General features: G+C 43.2%; 1 protein-coding gene across 4 annotated transcripts in view; it reads left to right on the top strand.

Moving 5' to 3' along the window:
- Window positions 1-18,067, top strand: part of ACSBG2 (acyl-CoA synthetase bubblegum family member 2) — a 79,385-nt gene extending 61,318 nt beyond the window's left edge. For all 4 annotated transcript variants that reach the window (XM_075863301.1, XM_075863321.1, XM_075863311.1 and 1 more), the window contains 8 exons: window positions 2,822-2,971; window positions 10,182-10,358; window positions 10,452-10,633; window positions 10,884-11,117; window positions 11,924-12,141; window positions 13,395-13,534; window positions 16,691-16,937; window positions 17,059-18,067. In XM_075863301.1, the coding sequence (XP_075719416.1) occupies window positions 2,822-2,971; window positions 10,182-10,358; window positions 10,452-10,633; window positions 10,884-11,117; window positions 11,924-12,141; window positions 13,395-13,534; window positions 16,691-16,937; window positions 17,059-17,168 (1,458 nt within the window). In that variant the 3' untranslated portion in view covers window positions 17,169-18,067. The remainder of the gene's footprint in view (window positions 1-2,821; window positions 2,972-10,181; window positions 10,359-10,451; window positions 10,634-10,883; window positions 11,118-11,923; window positions 12,142-13,394; window positions 13,535-16,690; window positions 16,938-17,058) is intronic.
- The last annotated feature ends 988 nt before the right edge of the window (window positions 18,068-19,055 follow it).

Here is a 19,055-nt window from a genome sequence, read left to right as displayed (position 1 = left end):
GGGGGTCTATAGATTACACCAAAAGTAATTTTTTCAGTGTTTACCTCCCTTTCTAGTTCCACCCACAAGGTTTCAACCTCCTCACAGTCTTGACCCACTATTGTCTCTTTCACACTCGCCTTCATATCACTTCTCACATACAGACATACACCACCACCTTTCCTATTTGTCCTGTCTTTACGAAAAAGTGTAAAACCCTGTAGATTTACAGCCCAGTCATGTGAAGAGTCCAGCCATGTTTCAGCAACACCAACTATATCTATATTTTCTTCCAGTATCAAGGCCTCCAGCTCCCCCATTTTGCTTGCTAGACTTCTGGCATTTGTGAACATACACTTTAACTTGCCTGTCAGTTTTTCACTTTTATTATCAGAAATGTGATTTGACATTAATCGGTCCTTTTTATTTACACTGATGTTTTGTAACGAAAGGATCTCCTTATCTTGTTGTATAGTCCTCTCCCCACATTCTGTTTCTCCCCCCACCAATATAGTCTGACCCCTCTCTAACCTGGCTACCCCTTTTTTTTCTACATTGACCTCCCTCCTCAGCCCTAGTTTAAATACTCCGCCACCCCAGCTAGAATTCTCTCCCCCAGCACAGAGGACCCCCTTCCATTTAGGTGCAAATCATCTGCAGAATACAGTTTGTACCCCAATGAAAAGTCAGCCCAGTGCTCTAGGAACCCAAATCCTTCTCCTCTACACCAAGACTTCAGCCATGCATTTAACTCCCTAAGCTCCCGCTGTCTTTCCTGTGATGCGCATGGCACAGGCAGTATTCCTGAGAATACAACCTTGGAGGTCCTTCCCTTCAGCTTGTAGCCTAGTTCTTTAAAATTATTCTTAAGGCTCCTCCACCTACCATTTATTCTGTCGTTGGTACCGACATGGACCACGACAGCTGGATCATCACCAGCCCCTCCCAGCAATTTGTCCACCCGTTCCACCACATGCCGAACCCTGGCACCAGGGAGACAGCAAACCATTCGGTTGAGGCGGTCTTGGCGACAAATTATTCTATCCGTCTTCCTGATTATAGAATCCCCTACAACTATCAATTGTCTTGGCTTGCCTGCATTACCATCCCGCCGACTACTAGCTGGGCTGTTCTCCCGGCTGTTAGGGAGATCAGTATCCACTAGGGCTGCCTTTTCTGAGACTGACACCCTCGCATCATCACCCAACCTGGCAATTTTGCTTGGAATGCCAGAAACCGGATCGGCCTTCCTTGTCTTTGACCCCTTTCTACTGCCCCTAACTACATTAACCCAGCTACTTACCTGATCCTGCTCACCCATGTCTTCACCCTCCAGTTCTAACCCACTAACTGCATGCTCTGTGAGCAGCAAGCTCCGCTCAAAATTGTCTATCCTCCTCAGTGTTGCATTCTGCTCCTCCAGATCTCTAATACGAGCTTCCAGGTGAACAACATGCTCACATCTGCCACAGAGATATTCACCCTGGAACTCCGGCTCCAGTCGTGTATACATATGACAAACTGTGCACTGAAGAAAACCTCCAATCTTGCTATCCATTATCCAAGTTACACCAAAACAGCGAACAATTGTCAAAGAAAAAGAAGAGTACTTACTGGGGCGTCAACTCCTCTTTTCAACTCCGGTTTTAGAACTCCACTTAGTTCACAAGCCACTTAAACCACCAAGCTCAGAAAGAGCAAGCTCAAAATGAGGTCTGCTGACTAATTTATACCACCTGTGTCCAGTTAACCCCTTCCCCCTCGTCAGCTGTTCAGCTGGAACGAATCTGCAAGGGAAATAAAAAAATAAAAAATTTACAAATTTTTTTTTTTTAAATTGTGTGAGTTTTTGCTATCTTCTATTTGCTAGCAATCAAAACAGATTCACAAACACAGAAATACAGCAACACAATACAGAAGTACAGCAACACAATCCGGTTTTAGAACTCCACTTGTGATAAAATGATCAAAAAGTCGCATCTACTCAAATTGTACCAATAAAAACTACAAGTCGTCCCGCAAAAAAAAGCCCTCATATAACTGCATCAGCGAAAAACTAAAAACGTTACGGCTCTTCAAATATGGAGACACAAAAACAAATAATTTTGAAAAAAAAAGTGTTTTCACTGTGTAAAAGTAGTAAAACATACAAAAACTATACAAATTTGGTATCGTTGCAATCGCAACAACCCGCTGAATAAAGTTGTGTTATTTATACCACATGCTAAACGGCGTAAATTTAGGACGCAAAAGTGTGGCGAAATTGCTGTTCTTCTATTCCTCCCCCCCCCCCCCCCCCCAAAGTTAATAAAAGTTAATCAATAAATAATATGTACCCCAAAATGGTGCTATTAAAAAATACAACTTGTCCCGCAGAAAACAAGACCTTATACAGCTATGTCGACTCAAAAATAAAAAGCTATAGCTCTTTGAATGAGACGATGGAGAAACGTAAAAACTGGCTTGGTCATTAATGTCTAAAATAGGCTGGTCATTAAGGGGTTAAATGACTTTTTTATGTTTGCGTGGCACACAGTGCTTTCTTTGTTTGGTTTTTATTTTTTTATTTTATCTTCACGCCTTGCCAAAAAGGCTGCCCATCCCTGGTCTACTGTCTACACGTTTCTACATTAGGAGCTCTGAAGGCACGACATGAAATCTCTGGTATAACAATGTTTTCTTAGTCATGAGTCACAACCTACAAGTTTTGAAATTGTCTCTTGTATCGTAGCTGCACTGTTTTTGTCCGTTCTCAACCCAAAATTACCGAAAATGTTTGTTTTTTTTTGTTTCTTTCGAGGAACAAATGCCAGGATTCTCACTGTCCTTTTTATCCCTGCAGTGGGCAGAATTCATGGAGATGGGAAAAGGAGTCCCAGATATACAGTTGGACCAAATAATTTCTTCCCAGAAGCCCAACCAGTGCTGCATCCTGATCTACACCTCCGGAACCACAGGGCAGCCTAAGGGAGTAATGTTGAGCCATGACAATGTAAGTACCATGTGCTTGTTGCATTTACATTAAAGTTTCATAAATTCTGTGACATGTCATGGAAAGCTGAGCAGAAACTGACTCAGACTTTCTAAGGGGGAAGGCGGGGGGGGGGTCTCAGCGATTGGATCTCCACTGATTGCTTACGGAAGCCGAGTAAACTGTGTACGAAGGCGCACAGCGCTCACCTGAATGCTTCTGCTGCTTCATTTTAGAAATTGGTGGGTGTCTCCGCGCTCGTACCCCCTCTAAACAAAATTTCTGACGTGACGTGTCACCTAAGGGTATGTTCACACGCTTACCAAAACGTCTGAAAATCAGGAGCTGTTTTCGCTTGAAAACAGCTCTGTATTTTCAGACGTTTTTTGCTAACAACTCGCATTTGTCGCTGCATATTTTACGGTCGTTATTGGAGCTGTTTTTCAATGGCGTCCATGAAAAACCGCTCCAAAAACGTCCCAAGAAGTGTTCTGCACCTTTTCGCGGGCGTCTTTTTACACGCCGTATTTTGACAGCGATGCGTAAAATAACACCTCGTGGGAACAGAACGTCGTAAAACCCATTGCAAGCAATGGGCAGATGTTTGTAGCCGTAATGGAGCCGTTTTTTCAGGCGTAATTCAAGGCGTAAAACACCCGAATTACGTCTGAAACCACTGCCTGTGAACATACCCTAAAATGTCAAAAGGTTTTGTGCAAGTTTAATTGCACTTTAACCCCTTCCCAACATTTGTCGTATTGAAAGCCATGAGTCCCTGCAATTTGCTGTGTCCATACAACAAATGAAGGGGTTACAGTGTAAAAAAATGTTCATAACAGCAGGCCATTTTTACACAAGGGCTTACCCGCCCCGCATCAGTGATCGCTGCAATTGGCCGGTCAATTCAGACCGGCCGTTTTGCAGCTTTCGCTAATCACTGTGCCATGTACAGGACAGCACCAATCCCTGCCATGTACTGATGACGAGGTGCACCGACCAACCAGTCGCAGCCATGTCAGGTGTTTGAAACACCCTCCATCAGCTCTGCTCACCTCATTCCGGTTTGGAACTGTGAGCAGAGCTGGTTTTACATTCTGTGAGCCATACTTACCGGTTCTGAGGCCTTCTGTGCTGCGATCCTGCTGCTGAGTGAACAGTCCTCATGATCTGCGCTGCTGCTGATTTTTATTTATTTATTTTTATTTTATTTTGCAGCAGCTCTTGTTTTGTCACTAAACGACTTATCCCTGTACTCTTCCCCCTTTTTGCGTCCTGGCACAGGACATTTTTTTGCACCTCCCTGTGGCCACTGAGTGCTGATCAGTGACCGCCATCACTGATCAGCATCCATGGTAATTTTTTTTTCTTGGCGCAAGGTTTCTTCATCTTTTTCTACTCGCACCAATTAACTGTGCATCCTGTGTCCACTGAGTGCTGATCGTCATCTGTGCTCAATTATTGGCGCAGGTATTTTTATTTTTTTTTACACACTGCCCTGCCCTGCCCTGCCCTGCCCTGGGTCTGCCCTGCGGACACTGAGTGCGGAGTCTATAATCTGCCTCAGTAATTTGTTTACGCAGGTTTTTGAATTTTTTTTTATTTTTATAAAACTATAAAAATAAAAAGTAGCGTTAGAGTAGTGGGTGTTTACTAACATCTGTTTTGGAAAAAAATTATAGCAGAAGTTCTACCTATATATATTTTTTTATACAGTTTGAGTAAGTTCACAGCGTTCTAGTTGGTATCAGTTAGTGATGGACATTCAGTTTGTTTTTTTAAATGAAGTTCGTTCACAAATTTTTTGATAGCATAGAGACTGTACATTTACAGTTTCTATTTAGCGTCAGTTCGTGACGGACATTCAGTTTTTTTTAACTGACGTTCGGTCACTAAATTTTAGTTTCATAGCATAGTGACCGTTGTAGCTCTTTTTTTTTTTTTTTTTTTTTTTCCTATAAATTTCATATACATGTGTAGAAGCACAACACCCACAACCACCCCTATAAGAATAAATTGAGTATTAGGCCTCATTTACACGAGCGTAATATACGCGCGTGCTTTTCACGCGTGTCGTACGCACCTATATTACTCTATGGGGGCATGCAGACAGTCCGTGAGTTTTGCTCAGCGTGAGTGCGCTGAAAAAAACTCACGACATGTTCTATAAGGCCTCATGCACACGACCGTATTTTTTCACACCCGTAAATACTGGCGTAAATACGGGTCCGGTGTCACACGTATTCCACCCGTTTTGCACCAGTATTTACGAACCCGTGCTCGTAAATATGGGTCCGGTGTCACACGTATTCCACCCGTATTTACGAGCACGTTTTTGGCAGCAAAATAGCACTGCACTAATCGGCAGCCCCTTCTCTCTATCAGTGCAGGATAGAGAGAAGGGACAGCCTTTTCTGTAATAAAAGTTAAAGAAATTCATACTTACCCGGCCGTTGTCTTGGTGACGCGTCCCTCTCTTCACATCCAGCCCGACATCCCTGGATGACGCGGCAGTCCATGTGACCGCTGCAGCCTGTGATTGACCTGTGATTGGCTGCAGCGGTCACATGGCCTGAAACGTCATCCAGGACGTCGGCCCGGATGTCGAGAGGGACGCGTCACCAAGGCAACGGGCGGGAGACCGGACTGGAGAAGCAGGAAGTTGTCGGTAAGTATGAACGTCTTTTATTTTTATTTTTTACAGGATAGGGGATACATGTCTTTTGTTTATGGCAGAGCGGGGAGATACCTCCCCGCTCTGCCATAGTTTTCATTGTAGTCCCGGCGGTAGTTACGCCACTGGGCTGTGGCCTGCAGACCGGGTAGTCCCCTGACCTCGCAACGCTCCCGTAATCACGGGTGAACACACGGAGCCACCCATGATTACGGGAGCCCCATAGACTTCTATGGGATGCCCGTGCCGTTATTACGGCATGAAATAGGGCATGTTCTATCTTTTTTAACGGCACGGGTACCTTCCCGTGAGCAAACGGGAAGGTACCCGTGGCTAACAGAAGCCTATGAGCCCGTTATTGCGGGTCGTAATAACGACCCGCAATAACGGGTGTCTTTACGGTCGTGTGCATGAGGCCTAAATCTGCGTTTTTCGCGCATCACGCACCCATTGAAGTCAATGGGTGCGTGAAAACCACGAAGGTCGCACGGAAGCACTTCCGTGCGAACTGCGTGATTCGCGCAAGAGCTGTCAAACTGAATGTAAACAGAAAAGCACCACATGCTTTTCTGTTTACAAACATCCGAACGGAGTGTCTTACAGATGACCGAACCGAAGTTTACCGGGTTCGGCCGAACTTGTTTTGACCGAACCCGGCAGGAGACAGTCACTGTGCAGGGTGCTGAAAGAGTTAAACTGGTTCAGCACCCTGGACAGTGACTTCCGATTCCAATATACGTGAACGTTTAAAAAAAAAAAAAAGTTCTGACTTACCGATAACTCCCAGCTTCTTCCTCCAGTCTGACCTCCCGGGATGACAATTCAGTCCAAGTGACAGCTGCAGCCAATCACAAGCCAAGCACAGGCTGCAGCGGTCACATGGACTGCCGCGTCATCAGGGGAGGTGGGGCCAGATGTCAAGAGAGGCGCGTCACCAAGGACGCGTCACCAAGGCAACGGTCGGGAAGTTCTCGGTAAGTACGAACTTTTTTTTTTTTTTTTTTTTTTTTAAACAGGTTACTCGATATGGTGATCGGAATGCACTGTCGAGGGTGCTTAAAGAGTTACTGCCGATCAGTTAACTCTTTCAGCACCATGGACAGTGACTCACGTCGGTTAGCCTCATCTCTATGATGGCGGCTGCGCGAAAATCACGCAGCCGCGCGTCATACACGGATGACACACGGAGCTGTCAAGTGCCTTTTACGCGCGCAAAACGCACATGCTCGTGTAAATCAGGCCTTGCACGTGTTGAAGCACTACATACCCCCCCTAATAAAAATGTCCCAATCATCCCAAAGGGTCTATTCAGCCGAAGAGGCATACGCCATCCTGGCGTCTGACACTGAATCGGCCAGCGAGGGAGAAGAGGAAATTGCCCCATTCCTCTTGACCTCATCATCCTCATCCAGTGATGAGGAACCCCCGCAAAGATGCCCCAGAACATCAGCTGATATAACCCCCCCCCCCCCCCTAAATGAGTGATAACATGTGGAACCCATCCCCTGAGAATTCTAAGATTTCATAGGCAGCTCAGGAATTCGGTTTGAGACTGTAGGCCTCGCAGAAATTGACTATTGACTGACCCAGACTAATTTATACGCCCAGCAATTTCTAGCCCGAAATCCCACGTCCTCATTTGCTAGGTGGACCCCCATGGAGGCAGAGAAGATGACATTTTGGGGCCTTTTCCTACATATGGGCTTAATAAAAAAGCCAGAGATTAGGCAATACTGGAGTACGGATATTTTATACAACACCCCATTATACCACGTGGCAATGACCCAGACACGTTTTGAAAGAATTGTGACATTTTTGCATGATCATGAAGAGTGCCCGCCACGTATGACCGCCTATTCAAAATCGGGTCAATCATTGATTTATTTCTGCACCAAATTTCAAGAAGTATACACCCCCGAAAAGAACATTGCAATAGACTAGTCCCTTGTACATTTTATGGGGAGACTAAACTCCGCCAATACCTGCCAAGCAAGAGGGCGAGGTACGGAATTAAAATGTACAAGCTGCGCGAGAGCAGCTCAGGGTACACCTACAGGTTTAGGGTTTATGAAGGGAAGGACACCAGGATAGAACCTCCAGAATGCCCCCCTGTCCTGGAAGTTAGTGGAAAAATAGTGTGGAATTTGATGCACCCACTGCTGGACTAGGGTTATCACCTTTATGTGGATAACTTCTATACCAGCATCCCACTATTTTTAAATGCCTCTCCACCAGAAGTACTGTAGCATGTGGCACCGTGCGCAAAAATCAGAGAGGCCTCTCTCAAAATATGATTGGGCAACCCCTAAAAGGGAGAAAGCAGGGTGCTACACAGCAAGAACATGTTGCTGGTCAAGTATAAGGATGAGGGAAGTCCTTATGTTGACCACAATACACGGTATCGGCAGCACCCCTGTACCTGTCCGAGGTAGCACTACAATAACCCCCCCCCCAAGCCAGATTGCATCCTAGGCTACAACAAGTACATGGGAAGGATAGATCTCTCTGATCAAGTACTGAAGCCATACAGTGCCATGCGTAAAACATAGGTGTGGTACAAAAAAAACCTGTCCGTGCGCATGGTACAGATGGCATTGTAGAACTCTTACGTGTTATACCAATGTGCAGGCCGGACAGGACATTCCTTCAGTTTCAGGAGGCGGTTATCAAGGCCCTTATATTTGGGAACCAGTAAGGGGAGGGCCCCAGTACTTTTAGAAGCGATGGTCCATGTATTGTACCAGGGCAACACTTTTTCATGGCGAAATCCCCTCCACTGGTAAAAAAAAAAGGAAGTACCCAAAAAAGGTGGCAAGTTAATTACAAAAGGGGGAGAAGACTAGACAACTTATCATTGTGAAACCTGGCCAGTGCATAAAGGAGTGCTTCAAAGTTTATCACACACCCATGGATTTTTCATTGAATAATTTTTTTAAATGCTCACTATACCCCTAGATAAATTCCTTGAGAGGTGTAAAATTTCCCAAATGGAGTTCCTCTTGGGGGGTTTTCACGGTTTTGGCCACTTAGAGGCTTTGCAAATGTGACATGGCCTCTGCAAACCATTCCAGTTAAATTTGAACTCCAAATGGTGCTCTTTCCTCTTGAGCCCTGCCGTGTGTCCAAACAGTACCCCATATGCGGTCATAAACAGCTGTTACTCGGGAGAAACTGCTCTACAAATGTTGTGGTGCTTTTTCTCCTTTTAGTCCTTGTGGGAATGAAGAAAAATTGGCTAAACGTACATTTTATTTTAAATCCAGTTTAGATTTTCATTTTCACAGCTTACGTCCAATAATTCCTGCAATAAACCTGTAGGGTCAAAAGGCTTACTATACCCCTAATTAAATTCCTTGAGGGGTGTAGTTTCCCAAATGGGGTCCCTTTTTGGGGATTTCCACTGTTGCGGCACCACAAGACCTCTTCGAACCTGACATGGGGCCTAAACTATATTATAATAAAAAGGAGGCCCCAAAATCCCCTAGGTGCTCCACTCATTCTGAGGCCTGTGCTTGTCCATAAGCACGCTGGGGACACATGTGGGATATTTCTTACAACTGCAGAATCTGGGCAATAAATATTGAGTTGCGTTTCTCTGGTAAAACCTTCTGTGTTACAAAAAAATGAATTTCCGGAAAAAATGTAACTTTCACCTCTAACCCTTTAGACGTTAGGAATTAAAGCAAATTAAACTTTCTAAATGCTGTTTTGAATACTTTGAGGGGTGACGTTTTTGAAACGTGGTGACTTATTGGTTTTCTAATGTATAAGGCCCTCCAAGCCACTGCACAACTGAACTGGCCCCTGTAAAAATCGCCTTTTGCATTTTCTTGAAAATGTGAGAAATTGCTGCTAAAGTTCTAAGCCTTGTAACGTCCTAGAAAATGTAAAAGGATGTTCAAAAAATTATGCCAATCTAAAGTAGACATATGGGGGATGTTCACTAGCAACAATTTTTTTTTTTTTTTTTTTTTTTTCCCGTTAACTGCCTGTCTTACAAGCAGATACATTGAAATTTAGAAAAAAAGAAAATTTTTGCAGTTTTTCACAATTAAATACTGAACGTATAAAGCAAATTTTGCCAGTAAAATAAAGTCCAATGTGTCACGAGAAAACGACTCCATCGCTTTTATAGGCTAAAGCATTCCGAAGTTATTGCCACATAAAGTGAAACTTGTTAGATTTGAAAAATGAGGCTGTCAGGAAGGTCAAAAGTGGCCAAAAAGGGAAGAGGTTAAGTAGATCTGTTACTTACAAACTGGGCTAACATTTAACCCTTTTAACATGCATTTGCTAATATTCAAACCCCCCCTCCCACCACAGGCAATTTTTATTTGCTTTTTCCCTCCCTGCTTCCATGAGCCATAGTTTTTTTTTTTGTTTTGTTTTTTTTTGTTTTTTTTCCACCAACCTGAACATGCCATTGTTTGATCGCTCTGTCAGGTAGTCCTTCATTTTAGACTCCTCTGATGTCTAAATACTCTTAATAGGGTAAAAAGACCTGGTTTTACAGGGCAGATCCAGTGAAATATTAAAGCTATAACAGACTTTTTATTTCAGATCACTTGGACAGCCGCTGCAGCTGGAACGACCGTTCGTCTCAGAGAGGCTACTGACCAACAAGAGATAGTGATCAGTTACTTGCCCCTCAGCCATGTTGCAGCTCAGATGATCGACATCTGGTTGACTATGAAGTATGGAGGAGCCACTTATTTTGCCCAGCCAGATGCTTTGAAGGTAACTTTCTGTCTTGCTTGTCAAACTGCTTAGCATTTACGGTATTTGTGACTGAAAAAAAACTGAGGCTTAACCTGCATTTGGTTTCTTTAGGGGTCATTGGCAATCACCTTAAAAGAAGTAAGACCAACTGCGTTTATGGGTGTTCCAAGGGTGTGGGAGAAAATGCAGGAGAAAATGAAGGCCGTTGGAGCCAAATCTTCAACTATAAAACGAAAGGTGGCTTCTTGGGCAAAAGGTGTAGGCTTGGAAACAAACTTGAAGAGAATGAATGGGTAAGATGCTATAGAATATTGTTTTAGTAGATCCTCCTGAAATCAATAGGATATTCTTGAATAATGGCTTTAACACTAATCTTTCGTAATAGTGTGAGAATGTGGCATGCTTTTTGTATCAAAGAACTGTGATTTATAAACTTATTCCAGGATCATTGGATCACCACGGTAGGATTATAGGTTGGACACTTCCATTGTTTTTGTATTTTTTGTTTTTTTGGCCTTAACTATTGGATTGTTACTCCTACAGAGCTTCTCCCCAACCAGTAACCTATCATGTGGCCAAAAAATTGGTGTTTAAGAAAGTGCGCAAAGCTCTTGGCTTGGACCGCTGTACGAAATGCTACACTGGAGCTGCTCCCATTACAAAGGATACGCTGGAATTTTTCCTCAGCCTCAATATTCCTGTATATGAACTTTATGGAATGAGTGAGAGCTCTGGTCCACACACAGTTTCTCTGCCTGATGCTTTCAGAATCACCAGGTATGACTTAACTTGTAAGGCAGTAGATTTTCTGGAATTCTCAATGATTTGATTGCATTTCCATTGCCTGAGAATTATTCTGTTGTACACATTTCTCGTTGTATTTGTTGGGGTGGGAGCACCGCACTGGGGTGTATACTCCCTTGCTACTTGGAGGCTAACACTAGGTAGGAAGAAGTCTTGACTCGGCCCAGACAGGCCATATCCTTTCTATAGACAATGGATTGATTTTTGTATTCGCCTAGTGTCCGTAGGAGACAGACATGACCTGATACTCAGACGGGCTCTAGGGGCCAGCACCACAGGAGTGCGTGGTTTGGAGTATCAGGTTTTCCATGGCATCACTCTGCGTCTCTCAAATGACTGTGACTTCTTCAGGGGCCTTCTTTCAATCATCCCTCAGTCTCTCCAGTCTTTTAGTGGTGGTATACAGCAGCACCAGCGGTCTGGTAGGCAAGCCTTAGGGCTGCATTGTCCCTTTGTTTTTGTTTTTCTCACTGGTGCAGCTCCCCTAGGGGTTAACTTCCCTCACACTGACAATTAAGTTTCCTCTGCTCCACCTCCCTCGTGGCATAATTTTTAGTAATTATTATTTTTTTTTTTTTTAATAAGGTTTTTGTACTGTATTTAAAATCTTTTTTGTTATATTCATTGGGGAGCACAAATCTTGCCCTCGTTTTTGTTAGTGGATTTTTGTACACCCTGTAAAATCACAATTATTATTAGTTCTGTTTTGTGGACCAACAAGCTCCTCTTCTTTTTAATTCCCCCCCCCCCCCCCTTCTCTACTTTTTATCTTTTTATAGTTGTGGAAAAGTAATATCTGGTTGTAAAACGAACATTTACCAGCCTGATGGTGATGGGAGTGGAGAAGTATTATTCTGGGGTCGACATGTCTTTATGGGTTACCTAAACATGGAAGACAAAACAAGGGAATCCATAGATGAAACGGGCTGGCTGCATTCTGGAGACATTGGAAAACATGATGACAAAGGATTCTTGTTCATTACTGGTAGAATTAAAGGTGATATTTTTATTTTTTTGGAGGAATGAATAATTATTAGACAAAATATTCCATCACCACTTTCATGTTATGTAATGCAAACATAAGGTTGTCACAATACCAGAATTTGGACTTCAGTACCGATACTTCATGTAGTATTGTGATCCTCGATACCAAAACGATACTTTGCCAACAATAATAAAAAAAATAGAAAACAAAGTTCTTACATTTTCTGATGAGACATGTGGTGTGATGAATTTTGAACCTACATGTGCGTGATAAAGTAATGTTAAATAAAAACTACAAACACATCTTTTACAATAAACCTTAACATAAGTCTCAATACATAAGAAATACACATTCGGTATCGTCTCGACCAGAATAACAAATTTATAGCATCATTTATGTTTACGAGGTTATAAAATAACTGCTTTCTTTCACTTCTTAATGTGAGGCACAAGTGATTATAAATTTTGAACCTCCATGTGACTCACATTAATAGTAATTAACCCCGTCCTGTTCCTCAGTCATAATGGACAACATTGGGTTAATGTGTGAGGTAAATGATTATACGCTTGGCTTTGATCGCAGCATTCAGGGGAATAGCAGCAGAGATGAGGTTTCTCTGATCTCCGCCGTTATAGAGCGGAGCTGCGGCTGTGTAATACAGCCATTGACCCGCTCTTGACAAGAAGTGCGCGATCAGCATGAGGGGATGTGGCCGGCGCTGCACTAATCAGCGGCAGCGCATGCACTGAAGACAGAACATGGCGGGGGCACTCCAAAACACCCCCATTTTCTGTCTACAGTTCCGGCTATCATTAGTAAGACACTGGTCGCATCACTTCATGCTTACAGCGCGCGCACACTTGTCAGGACTTGGAAGCGTGGCAATGGCTGTATCACACAGCCACGCTCTAACAATATTCATGTGTTACTATACTTAGCTGTGGGGCCCCACAGCTTGGTATTGAAATACATGAATGAATTGTATTGAACCTATGCAAATTTCCCTATGCAAACTATTGAATAACACGTTTTCTAAAATTGGCATGCAGAGCATTTCCCTGGAAAATAAAATGGTGTGGGAGGAATTGTCCCGGTTACCCCATTGATCAGAAAAAGGTTTGCCCTAAAATAAGCCTGGCCGAAAGTTCAATCCGCAATGATCTTGTCCTTCAGTAGGTTGCAGATTGCATGTAGACAAAAGGTGTATCCAAGGTGTAAATGCGTGTTAAAAGATGTGTATGCTCACAGACTGTGTTCTATTACAGAACTTATTATTACAGCAGGTGGTGAAAATATCCCTCCTGTGCCAATCGAGGATGCCATGAAGGAACATATACCAATAATTAGTAATACCATGGTAATTGGAGACAAGAGAAAATTTCTTTCAATGCTGCTGACACTTAAGGTAACTTTTGGCAAGCATAACGCTTCACTTCATGGGAAGAGGATCTTGAGCAGCCCTCTAAGAAAACACATCTGGTTGTTAGATGTACTCTACCATGTAGATAATGAAGGGGATAATCTAGGCAAGTTTGTGGCTTCTGTTTACAGAATTTCTCCTGTAAGTCTGAATTCTACAGTTGTGTGCATCGGGCCTAAGCTAGTAAATTTTGAGAATGATGAGATGTAGTCTTTTCCATCCCTTCAAGCTGTTGCAGTATGCTCCCAATTAAAACTTTTATATGATTTACTTATTCCTGTTCATGGAAGGATCACATTTTAATTTCAGAATTTGACACTAATCTCTTGCTGCAGAAGCAGTCAACTGCAAAACTTTTGTAGAGTTCCTTCTCTCGTTCCAACCACTAACTGAAATAGTGCTCCCAACATTTCCTCAGAAGCTGCAGTGCATATTTTGCAGTTGTATGTACTATATTGGCTTGCAGCAGCAGCTGTTACACAAATCAGATGCTGCAAACCTACTTCTTTTTAAATTAATGGTTGATAGACCTCTCCCCCTTACTCAAAGAGGTTCTGCAGCTGCTGACTCATGTATTAGAAATGGTGTACCCCATACTATAATGTTAAAGGGTATTCAAAGTCACCTTGAAGTTCTGTAGCCTCTACAAAGAGTGGCATCATCCCATATAAAAATACAGTAAAACCTCCAATTCATCCACCTCTTTATCTAGACCAGATTACTTGTGACATTTTTCAGTTATACTTTGTACTGTGCATACTGGCCACCTTTGAGGAGACTATCCCATAAGGTGTTTGTGAGTTTGTATTTAAGTATTCACTGGGGGACACAGTACCATGGGTATAGGCTGCCGTCACTAGGAGGCTGACACTAGGTTAATATAAAAAAAAAGTGTGGCTCCGCCCAGTGGGCTATAAAACTAGGGAGCAGAGTGCTCGGCGGAGGGTAGATTAGGGTCTGTAAGAGGCTGCACTGCAGGCAGTTATGCTAGACTTTTGGTTTGATTTCTTAGGTGCTAGGTGCGAGTCCCTCATGTGTTCCACTTGGTGAATACCCTGCGGGCAGCTGGACAGAATGAATTCCCACTTTCAGTGGATGCCTGCCATTTTGGCATATGCTATTCCCACTGATCCTCCGTGGATGCCCATCACTGGTGGATGTTCCCGTCTCTGTCACCCGGTCCCCTATTACCGCGCTAGCGGTTGAGAATACCGGACAGCCACGCCAGGTGTGTGCATTTTCCAAGGGGGTGACAGGCTGCGCCTGAAGACGACTGATTGGTAAGTTCGCTCCCCTCACGCTACCAGGGGAATAGTGGGTGAGAAACACTTCCGTCTATGTGCGGGCTTTTAACACTTCTGTGCCGTCCGTTTTCTATATGCTCTTCCAGCATTCCCACACGCCGCGGTGTTCTCCTGGCGGTGCCATTAATTTAGGCCCCAGCTTTGGGTCTCTGCTAGGCTGCAAGCTAGCTGGCCACGCCCCCTCACGCTCCTCGTCCGGACCTGAGTCACATGCCCGCCGTGTCCAACTATCGTGGCATGGCCGGAGGGGAGGGTGTTTCTGGTTTCCTCAGACACTTCTTATTCCATCACCGGTGGTAAACGTGACTGCAGGAGTCTCTGCGAGCTGGTGTGCAGATGTTCTACATTTATAATGTCTTCAAGGAGCAAGGAGGTGGTGTGAATCCCATCTCTTTCTACCGCCTCCGTTTTTCTATCCTGCATATTCTGGCCTTCCTCCAGGTGGCTTTGGATCAGGTACGCAGGTTGGCTACCCTAAAGGGGCAGGTTTCAGCCCTATCTATTTTCCAGCGCATTTTGGTTTTTCACTCTTCAATTAAGACTTTCTTGCAGGGAGTCACACACTGCTCCTCCTTTATAGGTCCTATCTGAAGCCTTGGGATTTCAACCTGGTCCTTGACTCAAGGCTGCACCCTTCGATCCTTTGCGGGAAGTTTCTCTCGGGGTCTTATCCTGGAAGGTAGTTTTCCTTGTGGCGATCACCTCTCTCCGTAGAGTTTCTGACCTGTCAGACTTGTCCTACAAACCTCCGTTTATGGCTTTTCATAAGAACCTGGTAACGCTACCTCCAGTGCCATCCTTCCGAAGATGGCTTCTTCTTTGCATCTTAATGAGGCCACTGTCCTTCGTTTTTGTCCGAAAACTTCTCATCCACGGGAATGTGCCGTACACTTTCTGGATTTCGTTAGAGCCCTTCGGGTCTACATTGCAGTCACTGAGTCTTTCCAGAGGGTGGACTTTTTGTTTTGTTCCTGAAGGCCCTCATAAGGGTGGCCCAGCTTCAAAGGCCACCATTGCTAGCTGGATCCTTTTTGGCCATTTAAAAAGGCCTACTCTAAGGGTAGGGATCCTCCCTTCCGGGTTACTGCTCGTTCTAGGGCAGTTGGGGCCTCCTGGGTGGTGCAGCATCCGGCTTCTGCACTTCAGGTCTGTAAAGCAGCCACCTGGGCCTAGTTACCAACTTGTTCGAGGTTTTACCGGATCCGTTCTTTCGCTTCTGCCGATGCCAATTTGCGTTGGATGCGTCTATAGGTAAATCCTGGCTCTAATGACCACAATGAATATCTTTCAGGCCAGAGCAGGCAAAAATCAGGTGAGATCCAAACACTTTGAAATAAAACAAAGTATATAAAGTTTTCCACCGCTCTAACGGCACCGAGAAACAGTCCAACCTGTAGTCTGTCTATGGCTTATGGACGGACCAGAAACGTCTTTCTGCAATCCAAAGAAGGTTTTTGCAGTTGTTCTGGTCCTAGTAGTACCACGGAGCTCTGCAGTCCCCCGATGCTCGAGGCATGATAAATCCTATGACTTCAATAAAGGAAAGGAGAAATAGTGCAACACCCTGTTTTTTTTATTATTTTTTTCTGTGTTTTTATTTTTTTGCAATACGCAAGATTTATTCCATACTTACAGAAAATAGAAGAATAAAAGCATTGGTTATTCAAATAAAATCATTAGCGAGGTTTGTTTGACGTGCGGCCTATACCCATGGTACGGTGTCCCCCAGTGAATTCAACAAGAGAGGGATTTTACTGGTAAGTACAAAAATTCTGTTTTCATTACATTTTGATTGGTCATCGCGTATGTATGTGTAATTTTTTCTTCTCGCCAATAGTGCAATGTAAACTCTGACACTGGGGAACCAGAAGATGAACTGACTACTGAAGCCATAGAATTTTGCCAGAAAATTGGCAGTAAAGCTACCAAGGTATCTGATATAGTTGGACACAAAGACAAGCTGGTGTATGCTGCTATTCAAGAAGGTGTAAACGCAGTCAATGAGCAGTCCACATCAAATGCACAAAAGGTTCAGAAGTGGATTATTCTTGACAGGGATTTTACTATTGTTGGAGGAGAACTAGGTGGGTATTAAAGATTGTCCATCCTTGTTTGAAGTGTTCAATAGTAAAATGTAAAAAATGGTTGTAGACATTGTTGCTAGCACAATATAATTAATTGTTTGTTTCCTCTTTCATGCTTAAGGCCCAACCATGAAACTGAAGCGACCGGTAGTTTACAAAATGTACAAAGACCAAATTGATGGCTTTTATCTGGATGCTGTGACGCCGAATGATGTCGTCCCGTCAAAGTAGCACTATTTAAATGTAGCCATAATCTAACTTTTTTTTTATTTTTTGTATAGAGACTTGATTCTGTATTATGTCTGGGGTCCATTCCATTTTTAGTCTTCTCATGGAATTTTCAGTTGCATTAAGTTTTTGGTAGGACGGAATGTGTTTCTCTGAAGTGCCTCCCAAATTCTGCTGAAAATCTCCCTGAATCACATTAGTCTTCTGGTTTTGCAGTGATTAGGATTTGGGCAGGTTTGTATATAAAATGCTATAGATTCTGTCAGCATATTGGAATAACTGGAAGACTTTTGGCTTAATATCTGTCATTTTATTTTACTTGTGGTGGTTTTGTAAGTATAATTTTGTCTATCAAAATGATTCCTGAATATTTGTAAGTTTATGTAAACCTATGCGGTGTTTTCTACCCCTGCTGGATCTTCAATAACTGCTGCCCAATTCTTTGTAAATTTGAGGTACTTATGCTGAAGTGGCATAATTCGCTACTCTTCTGTAGTCCGAATACATACATGCAATAAAACTTTAGGGTGGAATGGAAGATCTGCTGTCATCTCTTCACTGCAGCACATTTTTCATCTCTAATATCTTTATTAATGTAGGATAACCCCCTTATGTCTTTCACTTTGCAATTGTTGCACAACTTATTTAATCGCTCGTGTGGTGGTTGTTGGGTTCATAGTCTGCACCACATATGCACTAAGGTTTAGCAGGTTTTCTGATACTATAGGAGGCTCAATAGAGGGAGATGCAATTCGAGTACACTTTTTTATTTATTGTAAACTGATGCACTAGTCACAGTTTGAAGCTCTGTGACCAGCTTAGGACCGGTATGCAATAAGTGTTTTGATGATTGGAACTTGGTTTATTATACTTCTCTACTGAATAAATATCTACTTTACAACCATAGCCTCCTGTCTGCTCATGTCTTTCTCTGGAACAGTCCATATGCTTTATTAAACCACTTCTCCTTGCTGTATTTGCATTTGATTTGTTAACTTACTAGCTCAAAAATTTTATGACCCGGAGTAGTGTTTAGGATGCAAACTTGTAGTGATAATCTTCCCATTAATATATTTCATACTTCATTCCTCAAAAGAAATGGCAAGCGTAATTAAAAAGGTCAAAAACAGAAATGCCCTCAAGCAATGGACAATGGTAAGTTATTTCAAGCTCTAAGGGTATGTTCACACAGGTCGGATACACTGCTTACTTTTTCGCAATGTATCAGACCTAGGACCTGCAGGGAATTCCAGCCGAAAGTCCGCACAAAACTGGTACAGATATTCGTCCAAAATTGCTTCTGCAGAAAGACAGAAAAAAGTAAATACTTTCACTGGCCTTGTTAAAGAAACTTGTCCCTGCTCCCCACCTCTGGTCTCTGTGGAACCTGGCCTCCTGTGGTGATGCTGCAGCCCATGTGACCGCTGCAGCAGTCGCATGGTATGAAATGTCATCCCAGGAGGCCAGCAGCATAGGGAACAAGGCTTTTTTGTATTTTTATTTAATTCAATTTTTTTTAGCACCTTTTCTGTTGCAAACGTTTTAGCATTTTCTATTTGTCTCCGCGATAAACTAAATTGGCAAAAAACGCAATGATAGTGCAACGATTAAAAGGTTCTTATGCACGTTTCTCCGTGGATTTTTTTTCCCACACCGTGGAAATCCACTTCGCTGCTACTGTAATACCCTGCAGATTTTCTGCATTGAAATCCATTGTGGAAAATCCGTCCTGTGTGCACGTACCTTAACCCCATCCTGCTGTGGCCACTGTTGACCTTCCTGACAGCCTCATTTTTAAAATCTGACATGTTTCACTTTATGTGGTAAAAACTTCGGAATGCTTTTAGCTGTCCAGCGAATTCTGAGATTGTTTTCCTGTGACACATTGGA

This window comes from Rhinoderma darwinii, chromosome 1 (genome assembly GCF_050947455.1).
Source record: "Rhinoderma darwinii isolate aRhiDar2 chromosome 1, aRhiDar2.hap1, whole genome shotgun sequence".
In the NCBI taxonomy this organism is placed as follows: Eukaryota; Metazoa; Chordata; class Amphibia; order Anura; family Rhinodermatidae; genus Rhinoderma; species Rhinoderma darwinii.
The sequence above is the reverse complement of the archived record's forward strand: the minus strand, read 5'-3'. Positions and strand labels throughout refer to the sequence as shown.